The sequence below is a fragment of the Neolamprologus brichardi genome, chromosome 1, assembly GCF_056152115.1.
Source record: "Neolamprologus brichardi isolate AB-2024 chromosome 1, ASM5615211v1, whole genome shotgun sequence".
In the NCBI taxonomy this organism is placed as follows: domain Eukaryota; kingdom Metazoa; phylum Chordata; class Actinopteri; order Cichliformes; family Cichlidae; genus Neolamprologus; species Neolamprologus brichardi.
The window spans coordinates 33,934,873-33,961,347 of record NC_142104.1 but is presented as its reverse complement, the minus strand read 5'-3'; the positions used below and the strand labels follow the sequence as shown (position 1 = coordinate 33,961,347).

Here is a 26,475-nt window from a genome sequence, read left to right as displayed (position 1 = left end):
CAGGACGGGGATATCTACACAACTGTGTGAGTCAATTACCTTCAAAAAGTTTATCAATTCACTTGAACCAAAATTACGAACACCCGGTGCTGCGAGAGTTAATAGTCTCATTGGGGCCAAGATATACATTTTATAGTTGCCTGGTATCAATGGTTGTTCATCTGCCTGTATTTATTTATTTAAAGAACCCATAGGTGGGAATGTGAGTTGTCTGTCTCTGCGTGTTAGCCCTGCGACAGACAGGCGACCTGTCCAGAGTGCAGTATGGTAGCTGGAATAGCAACATACCCAAGGATGAGCAGAATGACTGATATGATGAAACTGGGATTTTGTTACACTTAATTATTGCAAACACGACTAAAACTATAACTGAAACGAATCAAAACTAAACTGAAACTAAGGATTTTCAAAAAAATAAAACTAAACTAAACTAGCAAACAATTGTTAAAAACTAATTAAAACTGATATAAAATTGAAAATCTGAAGTCAAAACTAAATAAAAATAAAAAACTAATGAAAATTGCAAAACTATTAAAACCCTGCTTCGACCGTAAAGCCGACACGCTGTCATATCTACGACATCATGAACAGATTCAACCGTACATGCAGTCCACTCATAAACGAATGCTCCATGATGTAAATGCTGCATATCAGCATTGAAGCACTGATACATGTGACCTCGGAAACATCACAACCATCCTCTACAGGCTTTATTAGTCAGACTGGAAACTTGAGACCGTTTTTCCTGCTTCTTTGTTTGTCACAACAAGAAGGCAGCTCAGTAGGAAAAAAGCTTTTGCATCACAACAGCTTTTAAAAAGACACTAAAGCCATAAAACGCAGACGCTGCCCTGGACTTAAGGAAACAGCCGACGCAGAGCCGGAGCGTAGAAACGTCCAAGAACACAAGAGAAGAGTCCAAGGAAGCAAACTGAGAGCAAATAAGAGCGAAACACAGAAAAGAAGCAAAGTGAAGGTTGAAACACACAGGAGGCAAACAGGGAGAGTGGAACCGTCACAGTAACGAGACACAGCTGAACTCAATCTAAGCAACGACACACAGGGAAGTTAAACTAACAGACAACAGGAAACAAACTGCATGACCAAACCTGCCATTCATTACAGTTACATTAAAATACTAGAGGTGGGAATCTCCATACATCCCACGATACGATATTATTGCAATTTTTAAAAATATTTTGTGATATTCAGATTCTGTACATAAAGGTAAACTTTATCAATATTCATTTTCTCTAATATCAAAGTCTCACACTCAGTCTTTCTCTCATTTCAGTTTTATTGTTGACAAACTGAACGGTTTGTATTACAGTCTAGTCCAACTTAACTGAATCAACCATCTGGTACAATTATAGCTATTCTGAACTATGCAGTTTATGAAAACTATGCAGCCCCTTCAGCAACTGAAGAATTTGAAAGTAAATTAAAACAAAATATAATTTTACATTAAATAAAACAGTTTTAAACTTAATTAAAATAAAACATGTCTTAAATTAAAATAAGTAAACTGTCATGTTTATTGCTGCCAAAAACAAGTTAAACACATTTGGACAGTGAAGGAATGTCAGGATTCTTGCTCAGAAAAAGGATCAACATGCTCTGAAGTCAGAGCACAAAAACCTTTTTGTAACAAAATATCGATTTCTGCTGTCCCTGTATCCATACATTATTAGAAACAAAATATCACCATGCTACACAGTATCCATTTTTCCCCCACCCCTATAAAATACCATGTGAAGCTGATGACACTGTCACTGAGCTCTGAGGGACACACTAAACAGATCAACGTGTCCTCAGATCACACGGACATATTCACCACTGCAAGTTTTAAACGCGTTACTGGTACAACAGCTCACACGGTGGTCTTTGACCTCAATAAATTCAGTTTTGTTTTACACCTCCCAGTACTGTGATGGTCTAAGAAGCTCCACATGGTGACATCATGGTCCCTTCTTTGTTTCCACCTTTTAAAACGATGCTGCTGACTGATGAATGCTGAAGTTTGCAGCTGAGACCAAAAACATGCATCAAATGAAACTGTTGCAACTGTTTTCAACACATTTAGTAAAAGTAAAAAGTGTTAAAATGAACGATTATAACAACATCAGTGACGTTTGATCAGGTCGCTTCTGAGAAAAAAACTTTTTGTTTATTCTGGTTCGAACAAACGAGCTTCAAAGAATCAGGAAGGAGAGAACGACAACACAAGCTAAATAAATGAATAATAAACTATCTGATCTATAGTCACATCATATATACGTAATCTCAGATCGGTCGCACTCTTGAGTTTGGATGGTGTGACGATCAGAGGAAGCTCTCAGATAAAAAAGGCTCCACGGCTTCTTCTTCACATTAAAAAAGTGTCAAACGTTCATATGGGCTGAAGTGGCTGCAAGCACAGCTCGTTTCTGTACAAACATCCAGGAAGTTAGAAGAAGGGCTCAAATACGACTTCCTCAGTGACTCGAGCTGCAGCTAAAAGCATTTCTTTGTAAGTAAAACATGAAGAAAACGTGAGTGACAGTGACGGCGTCTGCTCTGAGAGCAGGTGAGGAACGGCCACGTGTTTGAGGCGAGGACGGCCCCCGGTACGCGTGGGGAAAAGCAAACATGGCGTTCCAACATGGAGACCCGTCTCTCGATCTGCATCGAACCACTGTGACGTTTAGAAATCACACGAGCAACATGACTACAGTGCTGTGAAGAAGGGTTTTATTTTTGCACAACTGTCACACTTTTAGATTCCAGGTGATCAAACAGATGTTCATGTGTTGATAATGATGATGTGAGCAAATGCAGCTTTTTAAAAAACACAGTTGATTTAACAAAACAGGAGAACTCGTTTGGATACTTCGAACAAATCAACAAAGACACGTCTTCAAGGAGATCAGCCTGGAGACAACGAAACGCTGCTTTGTGAATCTGTTGCTGTGACGATCATTTCAACAATTATTTCAAAGAACCAAAACGTTTGCAATAACGTGAAGCGGCAGCTTAAACTTGCCCACTCATCAGTCACAGAGCTTCAGAGTCTGGGTGCACGTTTAAAGCAGTGAGGTCAGTTTAGAAAGTCACTCGTTATGGGAACTTGTGCGGAGAATTCAAACGAAAAGCTGAAGTAAAAAGTTTTATATTCAAAGCTGCAGTGTTGATCTATACGTGTGAAAGCTCTCTGAGTTTGTAGATCAAAGAAACGTTTTCAAATTTGTTTCATAACTCAAAGAATAAAAGTGAAACTGTGTTTGGGTTCCCCTCGACAGCCTCCACTTCCTGTTTCTCTGCTGCCTCTGAGGGTTTCCAGAGCCGTGGGCTGCCGAGTCAAACGCGTCCATTAGCGGCGAGCGAGGATTCGGGGAGGAGCCTGGGTAAACACAGTGCGGAGCCTTTTCTGGGAACGAGCTAAAGTCAGAGCATCATGAAAGAAATCAGAGCCAGCGTGTTCAGAGCAGCGATGGTAGCGCAGCCCGGCGTGAGCTTTGCTGATCAAAGGGGTGAGATCACTGGGTCTGCCTCGCTGAAGCCTCAGAGGCCAGCCGCTCCACAGACTTCATGATGAGGCTGCAAATCTGCTCACACGCTCTCAGCCCCTCCACGCTCATCATTTAATGCACAGCCGTCAGCTCCGTGTCTGACTGACCCATAAACAGCTCGGCTGCTTTCACTGCAGTTTTACTTTATTAGTGGACAAGTGAGGTCCTGCCAAACAACTGCACTTTAAAGCTATGAAACGAGAATAGTGGTGAATATCAAATCACATTTATTCATGTGATCGATAAAGCTCACCTCTGCTTTCACGTCTCGTCCTGGGAAAGTCAGAAGCAGCTTCTCTGCAGACCTGAGACTTTTCTTTGTTAAAGATCAGAGAGGTAAGATGGAGCCAATCAGAGATTTAAAGACAAACAACAAAATCTTGAAGTTGATTCTACGACGTCACCGGTGTAAACGTGCCAGGATTGGCGAGATATGATCAAATTTGCGAGTGCCTGTCAGGAGTCGGGCGCCACATTCTGCAGACGCAAGAGTACGGCCTGGTTAATACCAAAACAGAGACGATTGCAGTAGTTCAGAGAGATAAATGCATGTATCACTCTCTCAGAGTCGGCGGATGACAACATGGTCTTTGCTACGGCCCTCAAGGTGAGGGGGGTGGGTGTGGAAGAAGAGCCTGACAGTCAGGTAGGATCTGAACCATTTAAGTGCAGAATTCCCTGATCCACTGTATCAAATGCTGCACTTACATCTCAAAGCACTAAAATGACGGGATTACCAGAATCGGTAATCAATAAAAGATCAATAAGAACTTCTATGAGCAGTTTCAGTGCTTTAAAACCAGAAATGATTCCAAGATGGCGTCTCCAGAAAGGCTCGAAGCTGGAGAAACTTTGAGACATGCACGATGCGTCAAACGTATATGAAACAGACAATATGGCAATAAGCGAGCGCTGCACTGCAAAGTCAACATTAAACGTTAGAAATGTTTTCCAGTTTTTTAGGAATTACAGCAACTTTAATACAAAATGCCTCAAACTGCACAAACTCTGTTTTAATGCTCGGATGAAAACTGCAGTGACTGTCTGAACCCCGTGGAGATCACCACGCTGAGCTTACTGCTCTGTCTTTATCACACACGCCCACAGCTGCTGCTTGATTGTGTGGGATGTAATCAGGTGACTTGGAGTGTCCCCTTTCTTTGCTGTCCAGTTCATTTTGTAGCGTTTGGCTGAACCTGAGCGTGGAGCTGCTACTTTTATCAGCAGCCACATCATCAATAAACAGCCGTGATCAGCGTTGCCTCCATGTCTTACAGATAACTGGCTACGCTTCAGATCACAAGTCTAATGTGGCCTTTGTGTTGTTGAGTGGAGCCGTGATGTAAACCCCCCATGTTTGTTCATGCAGGTGTCTCTTAAAGGCTCTTTACGAGTGTTTGTGACTTGGATAGACGGTGTTAAGCTATAAGTAATAATAATTTAATAATAATTCTTTAATCACACACGTTAGTCATCTTTGAGTCTTCTGCCGTTGTTGAGCTCGGCCAGTGTTTTCCTTCTTTCCAAGAACTCCCAGAGGATTGATCGGCTCCTCCAAATGTTTTTGCCTCTGAGAGCTCATTTTGTCACTCTGATGACGTCTCCATCGCTCGCACTGACTCGTAAGCTTTCAGTGAAACGCTGTAAATATAAATTCAACAGATATTATGTCTGCTTCATTAATAACACACAGAGGCTCAGTTAGGAGGAAGAACCCTCGCTCATTCTCACCCACAGAGATGTGAAAGCAAGTTTTCCAACTGCAGAGATCCTCTGTTAACAGCTCACAGAGACAGGAAGAGAAACAGACAGGCAGAGAGCAACACGCCCACGCGGCGCTGCTGCGACCTGCAGTGCGTGCAGCACGTTTCACTGGGACACAGCAAGCAAACAGGTGACTGCAATTAATAAGTTAACCAGAAAGACTAATGACATCACAGTGACATCACAACGATAATAATTCGTGCAAAAAGCTTGAGACTAAAAGCCAAAGGAAGTGGGCTCTGGTTTGTCAGGCTGATGGAAAAAAGACCCTTTTGTAATAAATATGTGGTGAATAGTGTCACACACACACACACACAGACACACACCTGCAGATTCAGCTGCACTCGCTTCTGTTTTTTGCCTGATTCGTCTTCAACTCTGAGCTTGTTGCATCAGTTTAGCTGATTTGAGACGCGCAGCTAAACCTAACCTAATAATCTCTGTGAAGTGTGTGTTATAGCGTGTGTTATAGCGTGTGTTATAGCGTGTGTTATAGCGTGTGTTATAGCGTGTGTTATAGCGTGTGTTATAGCGTGTGTTATAGCGTGTGTTATAGCGTTTGTTATAGTGTGTGTTATAGCGTGTGTTAAAGTGTGTCATAGCGTGTGTTATAGCGTGTGTTATAGCGTGTGTTATAGTGTGTTATAGTGTGTGTTATAGTGTGTGTTATAGTGTGTGTTATGTGTGTTATAGTGTGTGTTATAGCGTGTGTTATAGCGTGTGTTATAGCGTGTGTTATAGCGTGTGTTATAGCGTGTGTTATAGCGTGTTATAGCGTGTGTTATAGCGTGTGTTATAGCGTGTGTTATAGCGTGTGTTATAGCGTGTGTTATAGCGTGTGTTGTGTGTGTTATAGCGTGTGTTATAGCGTGTGTTATAGTGTTTGTTATAGTGTGTGTTATAGCGTGTGTTATAGTGTGTTATAGCGTGTGTTATAGCGTGTGTTATAGTGTGTTATAGTGTGTGTTATAGCGTGTGTTATAGCGTGTGTTATAGCGTGTGTTATAGTGTGTGTTATAGCGTGTGTTATAGTGTTTGTTATAGTGTGTGTTATAGCGTGTGTTAAAGTGTGTCATAGCGTGTGTTATAGCGTGTGTTATAGCGTGTGTTATAGTGTGTTATAGTGTGTGTTATAGTGTGTTATAGCGTGTGTTATAGCGTGTGTTATAGCGTGTGTTATAGCGTGTGTTATAGCGTGTGTTATAGCGTGTGTTATAGCGTGTGTTATAGCGTGTTATAGCGTGTGTTATAGCGTGTGTTATAGCGTGTGTTATAGCGTGTGTTATAGCGTGTGTTATAGCGTGTGTTGTGTGTGTTATAGCGTGTGTTATAGCGTGTGTTATAGTGTTTGTTATAGTGTGTGTTATAGCGTGTGTTATAGTGTGTTATAGCGTGTGTTATAGCGTGTGTTATAGTGTGTTATAGTGTGTGTTATAGCGTGTGTTATAGCGTGTGTTATAGCGTGTGTTATAGCGTGTGTTATAGCGTGTTATAGCGTGTGTTATAGCGTGTGTTATAGCGTGTGTTATAGCGTGTGTTATAGCGTGTGTTATAGCGTGTGTTATAGCGTGTGTTGTGTGTGTTATAGCGTGTGTTGTGTGTGTTATAGTGTGTGTTATAGTGTGTTATAGCGTGTGTTATAGTGTGTTATAGTGTGTGTTATAGCGTGTGTTATAGTGTGTGTGTTATAGTGTGTTATAGTGTGTGTTATAGTGTGTTATAGTGTGTGTTATAGTGTGTGTCACTGAAAAGTAACATTAGTACAGCTTCAGTCGTAACTCTGAAAAATAAATAAAACACAATCGGCTGGAGAAAAGACAGCGTCTAATTCATCAAGCAAGAAAAATGTCTCCAGCTTTCTTCTGTTTCATATTCAGTGAATTTTATAGAACAAGTTGGAAGTTAAACTTCTTTATAAATACAAATAAAAAGGTTTAAGATTTTTTATGTGCAGCTTCTTGCTTTGCAAACACCCAGAGTAATATCATATATGATATATCATATCATCATATCTGAAAGCACACGTTTATATATCAGAGACTAAAAGTGACATTTATGTGGAGAAATATAACTGCAGCGCTGGAATTCATCTCAGGTTAGCTTTATTGTTGTTTGCTAAATCAAAACTGTCTCCCTTTAAAACAGACAGATAATAATAAAAATAATAATGATAATAAATAAAAGTTACTTTCTGTATAAAAGTATAAGAACACTTTTGAAATCAAATGTATGAATCTGGTTCTAATTTAAAGAATTAAAACAGAAACGTCAGTGTGGTATTTTCAGCTTTGTTTCTCTTGTTCTGCACTTTCACTGATGCGCCTAAAAAGGCCTCTAAGTTTGACATGTTTGACATTTTACCAGCATAAATAATTCATCCACTAATGTACGAGACGTTTGTTCCATCGATTATTCAGGCAGACAGATAACCTGCAGCGGCTCTGCTGCCATCATGGAGTCATCATGGAGCACCACGAGTCCGTGTTAGTAGGAGAAATACCCGACTGCACAAACTCGCCGTCATACTCGGCGTCAACTCCGCCTTAAAAACAAAACAGCTCAGAAAATGTGTGTGAAATATGTTAAATGAAGAGTTTATATATTATATATACTATTTAATATTGTCATGTAAATAATAAAAATGCTTCTTTTTGACTGAACCACTTTGAACAACATTGAGCAGCAGGATGTTCCTGACTCACGTCTGCTGGTATTAATATTTCCACACCACACTGGAAAAATGTACTGGTGCATATTCATTTGCTATTCATTTTCCCACTCCTGTGCTGACATGCGCTTGTGTTGCTAAAGGGGGTTTTGTGAATGCAGCTTTGGTTAAACGATCCCGCTGTGTTTAATGTGTTTCTGTGAAGGCGTTTATCTGCTTCACAGCGCAAGTCTTCACGCCTGATGTAGCGCGTCTTTTCTGACTGACAGCACCGATAAAGACGGCAGAGCCAGGAGTGCAGCATGAGGCGCGCTGCAGCACGGCACAAACGTCACCAGGCTGCACGCCGCTGCAGGTTGAAATTGTGCTCTGAGCCTCGGCAAAGCTTCGTACAGCAGCTGTTAGACGGCACCAGCTCTCTTCCACACGAGTGCTTTAAAGTCTACCGCTGTACATTTGAAAGTATTGTTGCTTTTATCCTGGACATACGCAGCAGGTCAGCTGTTGTGGGGCAGGCAGAGTCACTGACCTTCAGCCTAACCGGTGTTTTGGAGGAAAAAAAGGAAAATAAAAAAAAGATTTGAACACCAGCTGGGCTGATTCTGTTTGTGTCACATAAAAACACAAGTATCCTGACAGCAGAGGGTTAACCCAGTGACAGCTCGGACCTCACACGGGAACTAAATGATCAATTTCTCTGTCTTAGAAATTATGAATCACATTTTCAGTAATTATAAAACCAAAGACAAAGACGTGTCAGGACAAACCCTGCAGCGAGGCAGCGTTTTAGCATCGCGCTGAACATCAGCTGTGCTGTTCGTCTGCTTTGACTCTTCCCCCATAAAGGTGTCATTTCACAACAACTCCTGCACGCGTTGACACCTGAGTCTGTATCAAAGAAGATGCGGTTTGAACACCATTAAAAGAGTTTCTCTGCACAGGCAGAGCGCCTGTCCCCACAGTGTGGATGCCCCACAGAGACCCTCCTCGTGTTGTCTGACAACTGCTGAGCCTTAACTTGTTTCGCCTGCTTCCACTGACTAACGCAGCTCTGAAACCACCAACTGCTCTGACGCATGTTCCCCTGCACGCCAGCAACGCTGTGACAGAGCCTCCTCTGCCTTCACAGCGACTCTTTATTGATCCTCTTTCGTTTTCAGCTGGAAACTTCCAGCCATCGCTGGGAGTCTGATTAAACACGTGAACAGGCTTCACTGCAATAATTCAGCTCTGTTGGTCTCACACAATTTATCATCCACCACAAGTGAGCCCACCCATGTGACAGGAAACACACATGCACACACACCACCCACTCACAGCGAGCCTCATTCAGCTGAGCCGTCCTGTCACTGTGGGAAATCCCACGGCTCTGTGTCCTCTGGCTGCATGCATCCTCACACTTCCTGTTTACAAATCTGACAATACACACATTTTCAGAGACCCACATGCGAGCGACCACACACAATTACTGCAGATGCACGACAGCGAGGGGCACACGAGGGGAAACAGATACATGAGGCCGCTCGCCGCAGCGTCCACAGAGGTAAAACCACACGATGGGTTCCCTTTGCCTATTGTGTTAGACACACACACACACACACACAGACACACACACACACACACACACACGCACACACGCACGCACACACACGTGTGCACACACACACACACACACACGTGTGCACACACACACGTGTGCACACACGTGTGTGTGTGCACACACACACACACACAAACACGCACACACACACACACACACACACACGTGTGTGTGCACACGTGTGCACACACACGTGTGCACACACACACACACATGCACACACACACACAGACACATGCACACACACGCACACACACACACGCACACACACGTGTGCACACACACACACACACACGTGTGCACACACACACACACACACACACACACACACACACACACACACAGACACACGTGTGCACACACACGTGTGCACACACACGTGTGCACACACACACACACGCACACACACACACGCACACACACACACGCACACACACACACACACACACACACACACACGTGTGCACACACACGTGTGCACACACACACACACATGCACACACACACACACACACAGACACACGCACACACACGCACACACACGTGTGCACACACACACGCACACACACACGTGTGCACACACACACGCACACACACACACACACACACACACTCTCCTCGTGCCTATGGTAGGACAACTTTTCTCCGTGCCCCTGGTACACTGCGCAGAAACACCTTGCCTCCCCCCCCCCCCCCCCCCCCCCCACCACACACACACACACACTAATGCCTTTTGACCTTAAAGCTTGCAGCTGCACTTTGACCTCTCAGATTAAATGTGGGGGTCAGATTAAAGCCCCCAGTTCGGGACCATCATGTAGCTACACTGAACTGATACCAGCGTCTTTGAACTTCAGGGTGACGGATTTAAAGCACCGCCTTCTAATGAGGCTCAGTTTTACAGGGTGGAGGTTTCAGTCATTAAAACTGTAACCGTGTCCAGGGTCTCCCCCAGCCCCCTCCCCCCCACCCTGAGGCCTGGTCTTTGGCCTCGTACACTGGAAGGATTCATGCTTGTTAATTCACATAATCTCCAGCAGTCCTGGGTTTCAGATATTGGTGAGCAGCTTGGTGCGATTAGCTTTATATTCATGAGCTCATTGACGAACGGTCCTATCGAAGTCTGATTTATAATCTGATGAAACACATTTTATAGTTTGTATCGTAGAACTACGCGTGTCAACATGTAGTTGTCACATGCTCCAGGTGACCTGTGTGCAGCTGTGTGCAGCTGTTCATATCACAAAGCTCTGCTCCTCCTTTTGTGGCTGTTCTACAAACACAGAAATGCTAAAATGTTGTGAGACTCTCCACGACAGCGCGCACCACGTCCTCAGCTCACTTTATGTTGTTTCCCTTCCACATCTCCTACAGTTGGAAAAGGGTCACTTGAGCATGTATGTATATGTTAACTTTTCACTAAACCTGCTTCAAAAACCAGCAGAGTGTTTAGCACGTCTGTGTGGTGGTGACTTGCTTTTCCAGGGTAGCTCTGAGCTGTGTAGCTCTGGTTTTTATTGGCAGAGTGTGCGTTTGTTCTCACTGTGTTGCTATAATGAGCCAGCATTGTGCTGTGTGTAGCGGACGGGATACAAACTTCCGTCCTCACAATAATAGAACTGATAGTTGTTTTTTGTGTTACTGTACATTGTTCCAGGGAGTCTGCAGCTACACAAAAGCTCACACAGTGTTTACTCGAGCACAGTGCAAACCATCAGAAACCACGTGCAGCTTGAAATATGTGCTGCTTTATTTGTGCCACAGCTCTGTTTGACTGACAGCTTTACATGAACACACACTTTCCAGCTGGGACGACGCTCGCACACTACAAACACAAATCTTTATGAATGAAACTACGAGCGCATTCAGATTCGTCTGTGCAGGACCGAGCACAGAAATGTTTATCACGTCACATGACGAGACACACACACACACACACACACACACACACACACACACACACACACACACACACACACACACACACACACACACACACAGGTTAGGGCTACAGTTTGTAACAGCTAACAGAAGATAAAACAGGATGAAATCATTTCTGGTTTCTGACATCATGATTAATCTGAACTTTATGTGTTTATCAGTAAAAGTGGAGATATTCTCAACAACTGTGAGTAAAACTAAACCAGTAGCAGAGGTGTGTAGTAACGAGTTACATTTACTTGAGTAAGTTTTTGAAAAAAATTTACTCTTAAAGTACCTTTTTTGCACGATACTTTTTACTTTTACTTGAGTACATTTGTGAAGAAGAAACGGTACTTTTACTCCGCTACATTTGCAAAATTCGACTCGTTACTTTAAAAAAAAGAATTAGTTTAACACATTAGATAACATGCTGCCAGTGGAGTTTTCTGTAACCTTTTTACCAATCAGATGTGGCCATGCAGTCACATGACCAGTTTGAAACTGTGGCGGGCAGAGCGGCCCAAGCGTTTCAAAGTAGCGACACACGGAAAGAAGAAACATGGCAGAGCCAGTCGTCTACGCTAGAGCTGAAGAGGATGAACAGCCTTGGCCTCACATACAAAGAATGTTTCTCTTAAAAGCAGCACAAAAGAACAGCTGTGTCTTCAGCGTCGGTGTCTTCAGTGAGAGCCAAAACAAACAAACTTTTCAGCGTGAAAAAGCTCAGCTCGTGTAACCTGAGGAAACGGTAAGTTTTCTCTAAATATCTTTTAGCTGTGGTTAGCTGGATGTCACTCTGATGTTACAGCAGCTGTGTCGAGCTGCGAGTCATATTTTCGACGCTACGTTGTAGTGAGGTAAGTTTGTGGGTGTTTTGTGCAGCTTCGGCTGTCCTTTTAACTGCTCGCTGGTTAGCTAGCGTGAGCTATAAGCTAAAAGCTAGCATGGTTAATGACGCTGGAGTTCCACACACATGCAAACAGCTCGTGTCTACTGCTTTAACTGTTAAAACAGAAGCAACACTGCGGCTGACAGGGTTTATTATGTGAAACAGCAGCTTGTTTAGTTTAAACAGTCTGCATTAAGCTGGGCAAACACTGCGATTTTTTTCAGTCGCGTTATTCAGCTCCTGCTCAAACTGTACGATTGAATCGCAGAGGTTAGAAGTTCATAGGTCACGATGCAGGTCTCACACTATACGGCCTGATGCTCTGATGCGACCTGAGTGCTCAAACTGTGCGTCCATAAAATGAAGCTTATCATACAAAATCTGTCCCTCGCTCTCCCTCTCTGTCTTTCACTCACACAGACACACACACCATCAACTTTGCTAAATTACTAATGAAAAACATTGACCAGGCAGCTGTGATTGAGCAGCAAAGTCCATCCAACTCTTTTCATGGTTGTTGAAAAGCCTTGGATACGGAAGCGTAGAGCTGCCACCCAGGCAAAAGAAAAATAGAAACGTGAAAAGTATATTGTTGTAACAATATACTTTTCACGTTTGAACAATATAATATCACGTTATTACAATATACAGAATTATCACGTTGGTACAATATAAATATTATAGAGGCTACATCGCAGCTCCAGTCACGCTCCCATCACCGTCTTTCTCGTCTTTTCCCAGAGTAACAGCCAAACAGGAGGCTCTATTGGCGAGCACTGCTTAGCCTTGCACGCGTTCTTATTTTAAACTTAATCTGGAATTCATTGCAAACTGTTTGTGCGGGATATGAATGACAAGATTTTGTTTTTCTACAAGAGTTAGTAAAAACATCTCCAGTGTGATCAAATCTTCTTGCCAAACATCTGCAGCTTGGCAGTGTATACAGCACTATAATGACCAGACCTAATTCTTTTGAAAACCTTACATCTTTCCACAGGTCTCCACTTCATCAGACATCACCTAGACTCAGAGCTGGATGAGGCAGCACAAACAGCAGTCTAACCGACTAAGATGATGGATCCATGGGGTCAGGAAAGCCAGAAGCAGGGCTGGAGAGGTAGCTTTCATGTCTGTTCACTGGAGGTGTGGCTCTATTGCATGGCGTTCCTCACATCAAGAAGCTGTTAATCAAAATCAATGCAGCTCTTCCTGCATCTGGAGCTTGTGAAGGACTTCTTAGTCATGCAGGACTCCTGTTCACTGCTGAACAGTCACAGCTTCACAGCAAGAACCTTGAGAGCAAACTGCTGCTGAAGCTTAACCATCACCTCACTGAGTGAAGAAATGGCACATTTTTGCTAAATATGCAGAAATAGATGCACACCCATACAACTCATGGTAAACTGAGCTGCCTGTATGAACATATGATGAAGATGCCTCGTTCTGTTTTCTCTGAGGCTGCTGTGCCATTTGGAGCAAAGATAAAGTTTACAGCACATCTTGTCACTGGAAGTTGTTTGTTTATATGTTTATATTATTTACTGCAGGTTTTGGTGAAAAAAGCTTTATGTTGTGAAAAACTGAAATCTGGGAATTAGAATTGTTGTGCCTTATTTTGTTGATGTAGTAATTGTGCGCTCGTGTCGCTGTTTGGCCTACAGCTGTTGTAACGAGATGTCGCCCTGCTTCAGAGAGGCTGAGCGTCGGCTCTGCTCGACGGTGATGCGAGCGGTGCCGTCTGCAGAGCCAACGCCCTCAGTGATGAGGGAGACTCGGCCTGCGTGGTGTTAACGGTGGAAATGAACTCTGGAGAAAACAACGAGCATCTCCAACAAAGTTGTTTTCTGTGCTGTTTGTCGTCCACTCATTAATCCTGAGTGCTGGAGAAAGACAGAGCTGTGGAAGCCCCCAGACGTCTCCAAACATGCACCCACATTCACACACTGATTCAGTTCACACACAGATGCTAATGGAAAGAAAAACCTGACTCATATTTCACTGTTCAAAGCTGGGCTGAGCTAACAGGAAGTCACAGGTCGTAATCACAGGCTTCTCTTATCGACCTTCTGTGAGCGGATTTATGACACAACAGTGCAATGAAAACAAAAAACTCAATTTATGCTCATTTTCAAAGCTTGGTTAAACTTTTCTTGTCCAGCTCGGGGCAGAACAGCCCACCTTTCACTTCTTTTATGTTTAGACTTATTCAGAGTCATGTGTGTAGTTCACGTGCACACCTACGGAGGGACGAGCACATTTCAAACGGTGTATTAAACAACACAGCAGCGTGGGGCTGTAGAGCACGCCGCTTCTCTGCACGAGTTCGTTCCGAGGCAGCTTCATCTCCTCGGCGGCTTCATCTCCTCGGCGGCTTCGGCGGCTTCATCTCCTCGGCGGCTTCGGCGGCCTCATCTCCTCGGCGGCCCCACCTCCTTGGCGGCTTCACCTCCTCGCGCTCTTTGCTCGGCTGCATTTGGCTGCGTTGTGCTGACAAAGCTTAGTGTTGGTAAAAACTAATGAAGATTTTCAAAATGAAGACGAGAGCCTGCTCTGGTCTGAAGTACAGCTGACGTTTACTCGCGTAACACCAAACACTCATTACATCCAAGCCTGTAATTAAATGTGTCATCAAATCTTTTCTTCTCCAGTCATTTCCATCCAGTCATCCAGGAGGATTAGTGGAGCTCAGCAGGGGGAGAACAGAGCAGGAAGCTGCTCCAACACGGGCAGCTTCCTGCCGCTTCTCGGCGCCGAGAACGCGCGGGCAGACGGCAGGCGCTGGAGGACGCAGGCTGCTGGAGCCTCTCCAGACGCTGCTTTGGCAAAGCTACAGCGGGCGCAGATGGCTCGGTCGTCAGCGAGCACACGCGACACGACAACACAAACATGCAAAAGCCCCTGACAGCAGACGACACACGAGCGCACGCAGCAGCGCACAGCCCTGCGGACTGAAACGTGCACGCACACAGCGTCCACATCAAATTGGGCATGAGATTAAATGCTACATCAAATCTGCTTTAATTCCTGATCCCTTCAACCCTGTAGTGGCCGCTTTACGGGACCCAAATAAAAACAGCAACTGTGTTCACAGTTCTGCGTGCTTGTGTTTGTGCGTGGCGGTCACGAGAGAGGCAGAAGCACCACGGCCGACAACGCTTCCGCCGTTCCCTCCCTACCTGCGCTCACCAGCGCTGCAAATGAAAGCACAAAGTAGCAGAAGCAGACTCTGCACAAGTTAGGTTTGAGCATACAGTCCAACGCTGAGAAAGAGCTGCAGAGCGTGGAGAGGAGGCTCGATGCAGCTCCTGAACGATGCTGCTGTCAGCCATCAAAGCTGTGAAAGAGGTCGGTTATCCTCCCAAGAAACAAGTATTTTTAAAATGCATCACAGGTCAGAACTGAGAGGAATAGCTCGTCAAACCAGCCGTGACAAAAGTCCGACTGGATGCTGTGAAGATTTTCTGTGTCTGCCTAAAGGCACAAACCTCTGCAGGCCACAGCTCAGGCTGATCCTTTGGTTGCCATCTAGAGGAAGTAGAAAGTTTACCACTGCTGACGCTGCAAACACATGATCAATGGCCTCCAATGGTTTTTCATCCGCTCTCAGTGGTGTGCGACAGAGTCTGTTATGGGCTTATCCGTGCAGTCCACTGCCACCTCTCGTTCCCCCTGACAACACTCGTGGTCTGCAGGAGCAGAGCGCTGTCCTTGGTGCCTCACAGTCAAATAACAAGAACCCCCCGGTGTGGTGCCTGACCCCCGCCTAGTTTCTTTTGCCCACTCGTTTACTCACAGCTCACAGAAAACCCACTGCTTGTTCTTTTTAGTCCAACAAATGTCACCGATTATTGTGATTGATACCTGAGAACGACCACAACACAGATTTCGCCCATCCTACCTCACATCACTGCAGCTCGCATCGTGCTGGAGTTTCACTGCTGTTTGTTTTTACGGCTGCACAACGTAACGTGACTTTGGTTGAATATGTGCAGGAACTCTTGTTTCATAGAACGACTCCTTTTCTTAAATGAAACGAAAATAACGAGGTTCTTGAAGTTAAAAGAGCTCGACAGAAGTCGTCCTGCTCTGTAACCCGCTCTGGTTTAAAACTGACCTCAGCACAGCTGAACGAGCTGGTCAGCTAGAAAAAACACCAGCGTCTCACTTCTTCTTTCAAAGAGCAAATGGATTATTTAGGAGAAAGCTGATCATGAGAAAAGAGAAAAAGGCTCAAACACGTATAGTTGTGTGGCCTCTAACATGTTGGGGTAATGTGGGAAACACTGCTCTGCCTTATTTAACTGTAAAATAAATGTTGAATGAGTCAAACAGGCAATGAGTCATTGATCCATCTGAGGTTCACACTTGGTGTGGGACATAGTGAGATTCTGCTATTACTGAGCACAGCAGAGTTTTGCCTTCAGAGGTGTGAAACTAGCACACAGGAGAAAACAGTATTGTTTTTGGTCATCAGTCAGCTGGAGGGAAACCCGAGCCTGCCTGCACACAAACCCACACTGTAGTCTTTCAGATCATCAGACGCTGCGTTTTCAGTTCGGGGTAATCCCACCAGTTTCAGCTCGGCACTGAAAATCTAAAGTGAAGGTCACGGCAGAAATGTGAGATCATCCATGTAGACGGGTCAGTCGGTTCAACGAGCTGAACAATCGTTCTGCTAGGAACTCATGATGTCTCTGTGCTGATGAACAGCTGTAACACTGACACGCTTCAGCCGTACAAACAGTGAAGCTGCAGATGTGTCGTGAACGTATTCTAACATCGAGCTGTGAATGCCGCTGCACCCAGTTTGAATATTGACGAGTTCAGTGTTAAAGCCACAGGTTACCAGATACAATCATGAGCGCAGAAGAAAAGCAGCGTCACAAAGTCACCACAGTCATGTTCACATGGTTTAAATTCACACTGAGCTGTTATCCTGCTCTGATGGACGGGCTTGTTTTATCAGTGCACTCAAAGCTCGTGTTCGACAGAGCGGCCTCGCTGTTCGTCTGACTGCAAACGTGTGCACGCACATAATGACACCACATATATTATCTGGTCCGATTCGTTTCATTGTTCTCAAGTCTTCCATAAAAAACACAGCCCGTCCATCGTCATTTCATTTTCTGCCCTTACAGCCGAGACGGCGGCCACTGTCCCGATCACGGAGCTCAGCAGGAGAAGAGATAAACTCCAGAGACGACGGGAGTGTTTTCACAAACTTCCTCTTGCTAAAGTCTAATGATGAGGAGGGAATAATCAGCTCTGAGGTAACATTTGTGACTCCTCGTATCCTTTGGCCTGAAACAGGCCAAAGGATACGAGGAGTCACAAATGTTTTGAAACAAAACCCGATCCACCCGAGAAGTCTGAAGGAGACTGAATCAGTGGGCGGAGCTTGTCACCACTACGGACCATCGTGAAAAGCATCATCGTCAGAGGCTCTTATGCTATGCTGTCATCAGTGACGACCCTGAGAATTTCATTTTGGGATGGACAGAACTGGGACAGAGCTGGAACAGAACTGGGACAAAACTGGAACAGAGCTGGGACACAGCTGGAACAGAGCTGGGACAGAACTGGAACAGAGCTGGGACAGAACTGGGACAAAACTGGAACAGAACTGGGACAGAGCTGGGACAGAACTGGAACAGAGCTGGGACAGAACTGGGACAAAACTGGAACAGAACTGGGACAAAACTGGAACAGAGCTGGGACAGAACTGGGACAGAACTAGGACAGAACTGGGACAAAACTGAGACAGAACTGGGACAAAACTGGAACAGAACTGGGACAAAACTGGAACAGAACTGGGACAGAGCTGGGACAGAACTAGGACAGAACTGGGACAAAACTGAGACAGGGTTAGGGCATTAACCAATAATGTCAGAGCAAGCACACTGAACAGCAGTAATGACACCATTGCATGTAGTGTGTCACACGTTTGTGAAAGCATTGATGTGACAGTGAGGACAGCATGTGCCCAAACATTCTTGTTCTGATGTAGCCAAACAGATGACTTAATATAACATCTTAGTTTAAATCAACTTTGACAAGTTTGTTATCATTTGATTTATTTCAGTGCTTAGTTTGTCCAGTTTACTTGGTTTGAACTCACTTTACTTACCTGTGCTCCAGGAACCAAGTGCTGCCTCACTTCCTGTCTTTATAGCTTCCTGTTTAGTGCTGATGTCACAGGAAGGGAGCAGGTAAAGTGGGGGCGGGGATAATTTAATAAAGTCAGTCTTAGTGGGAGTTATATGTTATATTGTTGTAAACTGTGATGGCTACACCATAGACGTGTGTTCACACCATAAGTGTATGATGATGACTGTGATGTTCAGTCTGGCCTGTTGGATATTCCACAGGAGAACATCGTGCTCGGAGATGCTGAGTGCACGTGACATGCACTTTGGTTTAAGTTCAGTTTATTTGCACCAAGTTAACTTTTGGGTCTCCTGACATTCTTCAGCCATCTCACAACTGAGAACTTTAATTTTGGGTGTTTCAGGAAGTGACATTGCGAGTCAGGACGCATGCAGGAAGCCTGCGGCGCTCCTAGCGCTACACTGCTGTAGGACCTCCGTCTGTGTCCGAGGCCACATTAACACAGAGCATTCTTACTTTGGAGCTGGCCATTTGTTTGGAGCTCATTTGAAATGCAAAGCACCCCCCTCCCTTCCTCCCTTCCTCCCCCCGGCAGCTGCACTACCTCGAATTTCATAAATCCACAGTGAGATATCCGAGCGGAGACAATGGCCCCATAATCTGATAGTGCTGTCTGCTTCCCTGCTTCCGGACAGAGCTTCAAATGAAGCTTGATATGATGACTGAGCAGGAGTGCTACTTGTGCACAGTGATGCACCTCTCCTATTTCAGGAAGGAGGCTAATGTCATTTATGTGACCTTGTTAGACGCTCCTCCGCGTAATGATGACACGTCAGATATCTTTTGGATTTTGTGTTTTTATCTGTAAGTACTCCAGAAAAGACGGAGACAAAGGGAACCTTCATATTCATGTGCACTTCAAAGAGAATGACTCAATAATTCATGAGTTCCTGACTTCACAGCACTCTGTGGGTCTCTGCAGCGCTGTGTGCAGCGGCTACGACTGGACAATGTGCAGCCGTTTTTTCTTCTTTTGAAAGAGCAAATGTGCGACGCTTGAACTGAGATACACAGAAAACACATTTCCTCTGCTGACAGCTGGTGTGAAACAACAGAAACACATCAGCAGCGTCGAGCAAACACACGGCTTTGGAGCCCGGGACGTACACATTTGTGCGCTGCAGTCCTCACAAAGACACAACGCAATTTTATGACCAGTAGAGCAAATGTAAAAAACCACATTATCTTCACAGGAAGTGAGTAGGCGTCCAGCTGACAGAACACAAGAACTCAAATTCTTGTCTGTAGGCTGATGGCAGACGCACGCCGAGCCACAGTTATAGGTTACAGCCCCTACGTGCACGAGAAAAACCAGAGTCAGTCTTAATGTACGACAAAAACCCTGACACACGTGTCCAGTCTTATTCTTCTCTAACAAAACGTTAATTCCTGTGAGGAAAAACGCTAAATTATAAATTATTGGGTTGATGAAAAATACATTTTTACATTTGCAGATATAGTTTTTATCAGCGGAGCAACAGAGGCGTGACTGTAACAAAGACACAGTTACAGCAAAGTCAATCTGAACGACTGATGAAATGAACCGAGGGTAAAAACACGACACGTTAACTTTCAGTCGTCTCAACGAAAACAAACGTTAGATTCCAGTTTTAGTTACGTGTGAAATTTGATGTCTTACACGACACAGGCGAGTGTGGGCGGCTCGCTTAGGTCACAACATGATGACTAAACTCTTTTTAGATTTTTTCTATATAAAAAATATATTTTCACTCCCCCGAAGACGTGTTTGAAAATCACTAATTTACTCAAGGATGAAACGCACAAGTCTGCACAGACTTCACTATGTATGAACGCACACTAGCAGAGTTTAAAGCCGCAGTCTTATTCTGAGCCTTTAAAGCCCTGCTGCTTATAACTGAGGCGGCTTGAAGCGCACTGGGCATGAAAGCTAACACATACTGGACGACACCATCACCATCTACCAGCCTCTGAATGAATGAAAACAGACTTTTCATGTGAAATAACCAAGCCACCAAACTGTAACTTTGGTGGCTTCAGATACACAATCAGAGGATGTTGTTGTTCTTGTAGCTTAACTCCTGATCGCTCGTGTTGACAGCATCTGTTTGTCCGTGCAGCTGATAGTGAGCCAGCTCGTTCTTTAGCTCATCCTGAGCCAACACGCTCACATTTCAGACTTTTGTAGTGAAACCAAGCCTGACTCGTTTCATGTATAACTGAACATTGCACTAAGAGGTAGCTAACATGCACGAGGCTGTAGAGAGCTGAAGAGAGGCACCTCGTGACTTCCTGGAAGCCGTTTCTCTCTGGAGATGAGAAAACCGTACGCGATCGATTCGGTGATTTCACTTGGAGTCAACGTACGGGAGACGCAGATGAAGTGTCAGTTGATGCTAATGGCAGGATAGATTTCTTTTTATTAGTACAGGAATATGTTTAACATGATGTTATAGGTTATGACGAGTTGTTTTTCTTAAGCGAGGGACCTCGGTGACATTAATGATAGTGCTGTGCTTTTAAACATCACGAGAAAGTGGACTAATAAAAAACAAATGAAATAACTGCATTTTTTAATTTAGCTGGCATGGAAATATTAAAGTACCTTTTGAATGAAGTGATGAAATTATGTTGGAATAATGAGTTGATTGTGTCGGGATATTGTGATTACATTTTATAATAACGACAGACTTATTAAATCAAAATAACTTCACAGTCACACAAAGTAGTCGTGATGACTTTCCTGCTGATTTCTGTCAGCTGCTAAAGCAAAGGATCAATGTCCAGTACTGCAATACAAACTGTAACCTTTTCTCTACTGCGCAGTAGGGCTGCCACAAACGATTATTCTGATAGTCGACTAGTCACCGATTATTTTTGCGATTAGTCGACTAATCAGATCATCATCCATTGGACGTAAAACGTACAGCTTATTGCACCAGCAGCATCTGCTCTTATATAACTATCATTAGCTTACAGCTTTAAGTGTTTAAGGTATGTGCTAACTAACAATAAAGACAAGATGATAGTTTATTAAATTTTAATGACATTTGCAGATTGTTTCGGTGAAGTTTAATAAACTCCTTGCTATCTAAAATATAACAGGACACCGGAGTAAATTCTCGAGCATCTCACACTTCTGATAATCAGCTGTCTGCTTGACGTTTATTCAGCTGTGTAAAAACTATAACTTTAATCTCAGCCAAACCGATTTACTCAGGAACAAATAAAATACTGAAAAAAGCCAAACAATAACATTTTTAAGTTATCTAAGTGACTTATATATCATGTTTAACCTGAGTAGTGAAAGACGGCGGTGGGTTTGAAAACGATTTGCCGGGAGTCCGGTGTTCTCACGGCTCTAGTGAGCCTAGCCCCCGGCTAGCTATCGAGCTAGTGGCTAACAGACGTCTCCGAAAACGTCGGAGCGCTTTTGAAAATATGTGGTGTCTTGATAAACTGAGCAGATATTTGAGGTTTACACAGCTACATTCTCGCCTGAAAATATGTTAAACGTTTATTTTGTGGCCCAGAAAGAATAATAAGAGTAATATTAAAACTAACTAGCTGCCGCCATTGTTGGAAACTGAGCTGGGCTGCGCTATGAGTTCTCGGGCAGAGCTTCTTCCAGTGTTGCCAACTCCTCAGTAAGGAAAATCGCTATTGGCTGTCCTAAAAGTCGCTAGAAGTCGCTAAATGACGTCATCACCTAATTTGCATAATTGGTCATGCTAATATAATTGTAACCTACGCTGCTGGAGAGAGAAATAACATCGTGGACGAGACATAAAGTGAGCAAAAAACGTCCTAAATGCATTTAGAGTTTATTTAGAACTACAAATTAAATTTCTTTTAGCAATTATTGTTTTTTTTAATGTCACAATTCCAACCCTGCTCCTTTACCCGGGCTTGGACTGGCAAAATAGGACCCGAAATAGGCACTCTGGTGGAGTTACTTTGTGTGTGTGTGTGTTTATAAGTAGTTTTAAACCTGATCCACAAAACAGCATAAGAGTAAAAGAAGAACTGACTGCGTTACAGCACCTGCTGCTTGTTGAGAGTAAAAGCGATATGCGCTTTCACGTCTTTTTTTAGCGACTTTTTCTAGAAAAAAAGTTGCTAGGGGGTCTGAAAACTCGCTAAATATAGCGACAAAGTCGCTAAGTTGGCAACACTGGCTTCTTCTTCTTCTTCGGGGTTTAACGGCAGCTGGCATCCTTGTACATGCAGTGCTGCCATCTTCTGTTTCAGTCCGTTATTACACTCTTAAATCCTACTACTTATTCCTGCGTCTTTTGGGATCTTACAAAGCTTCAAACGACGCGTCGACTATTAAATCAGTCGTTGATGATTTTGATAGTCGACTAATCGTGGCAGCCCTACTGCGCAGCCACAGCAGATGGATTGAATCTCAACAAAAGCGAGATGAGGGATCAGCAGGCGACCATATAAAGGCGAAGGAGTCACAGGCTGATATCACCGGGCTGTGATAGTGGGTGCTACACCAGCGCTGGCTTGCCTGCAGGGCCTGCCATTGTTTTCTGTGTCCATTCATCAAACCACAGCACACTTCCTCTGACACACACAGACGTGCCTGGATGAAACCCTCTCACAGCTGGAGCACTGTGAGATTTGCTCCGTAATGTAGATTAAGATGATTTCTGCTGTTTGGAGCAGCTCGGCTCTCAGAGGTCACCGTTTGGAAAATGTTAAACAGGAAGTAAGGTGTGTTAATGAAAACACACGGCCATGATTCATGGAGTATTCAAAGTGATGATCATGTGACACGGGAAAGAACCAGTCAGCTGACAGTTACCGCTTCATCGTGTACGTGAAAAAGCACGAGCGACGTTATTTAACTGACAAGGAAACAAATAGGAAAGCAAACATTTGCTGCCTTTATTGGTTTAAAGTATGAAGATTAATTCAGTCACTGTTACACAGTTTCTGCTTTTCCAGACATCACAAACCTCCCCGACACTAAACTGCAAATGTTTGTAGATGTGGAACGAAACAAGGAATGTGAAGATGACAAGAAAAATGGAGAATATTCTTTCTGTTTTCTAACATTTTAAAGATAAAACAACGAACAGATTACAATAGAAATCCGTTGCTGCCCCTGACACTGTTATATGTAGGAGTGTGGTGCTGTTTCAGACCACGGCCCAATCAGCAGTCTTTGTTCCTCAGAGGGAAGTAAGCACGAACAACAACACATCAGATAAACGGTGATGAAACCACTGGCACGCCATTAGCACCGGCGTCTTTTAATATCAGCATCAATATTATCCTAGCATTTGAAAACGAGTGCATCCATAAATGTGTTGTAATCAGTACAATGCTCCTTATGTCCAGACTGCAGCCCTCTGTGCCCTCCAGCTCAGCTGTCGTGGTTTTCTGACCACACAATCATTATTTTGGGCTGCATCAGGCAGCTGTTTCTAAAACGTTGTCAGAAACCAGCTGTGCAATAACGGCCCAGCTGCAGGACGCCCGCCGTGTGAGCCGGCAGACGTACAAGTTCACTAGAAACGGAACAAAGCCTGCGAGCGCTGCACGCTTCTGTCTCCTCGCGTCACAAACCAAACAGTGCCCTGATGCGGTGGCCTGCGCCCGCAGTGAACTTCCACCTTTTCCTCTGACATGTCGCTGCTGCTGCCAAGCCCAACGCCCACCCACGGGCTCCTGCAGGATACTCAGTCATCACTCCCCAATATCTGCTGGTATATTTGAGTGGACAGATCAGTTCTGACCCAGAGGCCAAACTAGAGCTGCTGAGTTTCCAGTTCAGTGCAGAACACATGTTGAAGTCTAGCTAACGTGTTCGCTGTATCCACTTTAAAACAGGACGATACAGAAGTGTTGAGCTTTCTGCCTGTTCTGCTGAAAACTGCACAAATAATTCAGTGAACAAACATCAGTGCATGGAACCAAGTCAGCTGACAACCGGGGCGTCCACGCCCACACCAGATCTTTGAGGACAGTCCAGTCAAATACTAAAACCTGCTGATACGCACGGCTGTGTGGATAAATCACGGTGGGTGGCGATTACCGTAACTACACCAGCTGATTCAGAGTGAGGTGCTGAGAAGATGTTGGGACAATCTGAAGGATCTCAGTCTGTTCTGCATTATGTTCAGTCAAGAGCTTCCCTCCCAGCTAACATCGGCTAACTTTCAGGGCAAACATGGACGAGGCTTCCACGTCTGAAGAACGAACCATTAACTACTTAAACCCAGTTTTCCTCGAGGCTGGCAGGGCCGACTCCTCCCGTAAAGCTTTGCTTGTACAAACAGCTCGACTAGACTAGTTAGCAGCTCTCATTGATGCATCACGATCTTCTGTTAGTGTGAAACGGGACAATAACCTGACAGGCTGCACTTTGGTTTCACAGGCAGAGCCGCCTCGCTCTTCATGTCTGGTTTCAAAAAAGCTGAGACGTCGGTGGTAAAAACACTCAGATCGATGCTTCAAAACCAGAACTTCACAAATCAAACAGCGACTGCATCCAGTTTATCAGAGCTGCTGACAGACGCTGTTCGGTCAGTAACGCTTTAGGACCTCACAGTTTGACTCGAGGTTCCTGCTCTGTTTATTTAATTCTTATTTATATTCTATCAGAAATCCACTCACATATCTTTGTGTTTGCTCAGATCAAACATGGCGTCTTATTGTGTTTCCTTTAATCACGACCTGCTTGTTTAGAGCTCTGCAACTAAAACCTGCTGGTTTATGTTTGTAAATATGTGAGGTGGCAGTGACTCCTCAGCCTCTCTCAGGTCTGAGGCTGCTTTCGTGTGGTGATGTTCAGCACACAGTAGGGTTGTGTTTACAGAGAGTGCCTGCAGCCGACCGGACAGATGTGAACCCGTCGATCCGGCCAAGTCAAAGACAGTCCCTCCATTCAGTGAGGACACACACACACACACACACACACACACACACACACACACACACACACACACACACAGTGCTTCTGAACCTCCCCATATTGTTAACTTAACCTTCAGCCAAAATCATCTCCAGTGTGGATTATTTACCTCGTGGGGACGGAGGGTCCACACAGTGTGGCTGCCTGAACAGATTACTGTGACACACACACACACACAGCCATGACTCCAGTTTTGTGAACAGTTGACATATGAAACATGACCGGAAGTGACCATATTAAACCTCAGAAATAATTCCACTTCTAATGTCGTTACTTTGTGTCGCTCCATCCGAGCACAGCTACGATTTAAAGACCACCCAGTCATCTTCACGCTAACCTGTTCATTATGATTCGCTCACCCACGCTCCGTGGACATTATATTTATATTTATGTAAAATTTCACACATGCACGGGAGACGGGAGCGCAGCTAGCCGCTGTGAGCGAGGCTGTGCGGGGAGAGCGCTGATGCCGTCTGACCCGTCCGTCCGCCCGCTCACCGTCACGGTGCTCACGGCTCCGTGGACCGCCCGCTGTGACTCTCGTGTAATCCTCCAGCGGACACACAAACATGCAAACACGTACCCGCGCGCACGCACATACACGGGCTACTTACGCCCTTGGCTTGGGGAAGCCCATGGACAGCAGCACGTCCAGGCTGGAGCTGCATTTCATCGAGCCCGCTCGGTTCTGCCGGAGCCTCCGAGGGAGGATTTTGCTGTAGAGGTCTTCCTTCGCAGCCATGTTCAACCGGCCTCAGCCCACTGCAGTCTGACTCAGTCCACTTCACCTCCGGCTAGTCCACGAGCTTCAGCTGGGTCCGCATGAGTGAAGAGATCACGGCAACTGCGCGGCAGAGAGCGCAGCGCTGTGCGGCCAGGCAGAGCCCGCTACTCCGCCCACTGGAGGAAGCGGCGCAGCGCAGCACCGACACTGGCGGCTGTAGCGTGAAGCACAGACACGACCCGCTGTGAAAGCTGTCTTTATTATGTGTAAAAATACACTTG

At 44.7% G+C, this 26,475-nt stretch overlaps 1 protein-coding gene across 2 annotated transcripts in view; it reads right to left on the bottom strand.

Annotated features, from left to right (window-relative positions):
* Positions 1–26,384, bottom strand: part of ubash3bb (ubiquitin associated and SH3 domain containing Bb) — a 45,627-nt gene extending 19,243 nt beyond the window's left edge. For both annotated transcript variants that reach the window (XM_087841151.1, XM_087841158.1), the window contains exon 1: positions 26,085–26,384. In XM_087841151.1, coding sequence (XP_087697277.1) covers positions 26,085–26,212 — 128 coding nt within the window. In that variant the 5' untranslated portion in view covers positions 26,213–26,384. The remainder of the gene's footprint in view (positions 1–26,084) is intronic.
* Between the last annotated feature and the right edge of the window lie 91 nt (positions 26,385–26,475).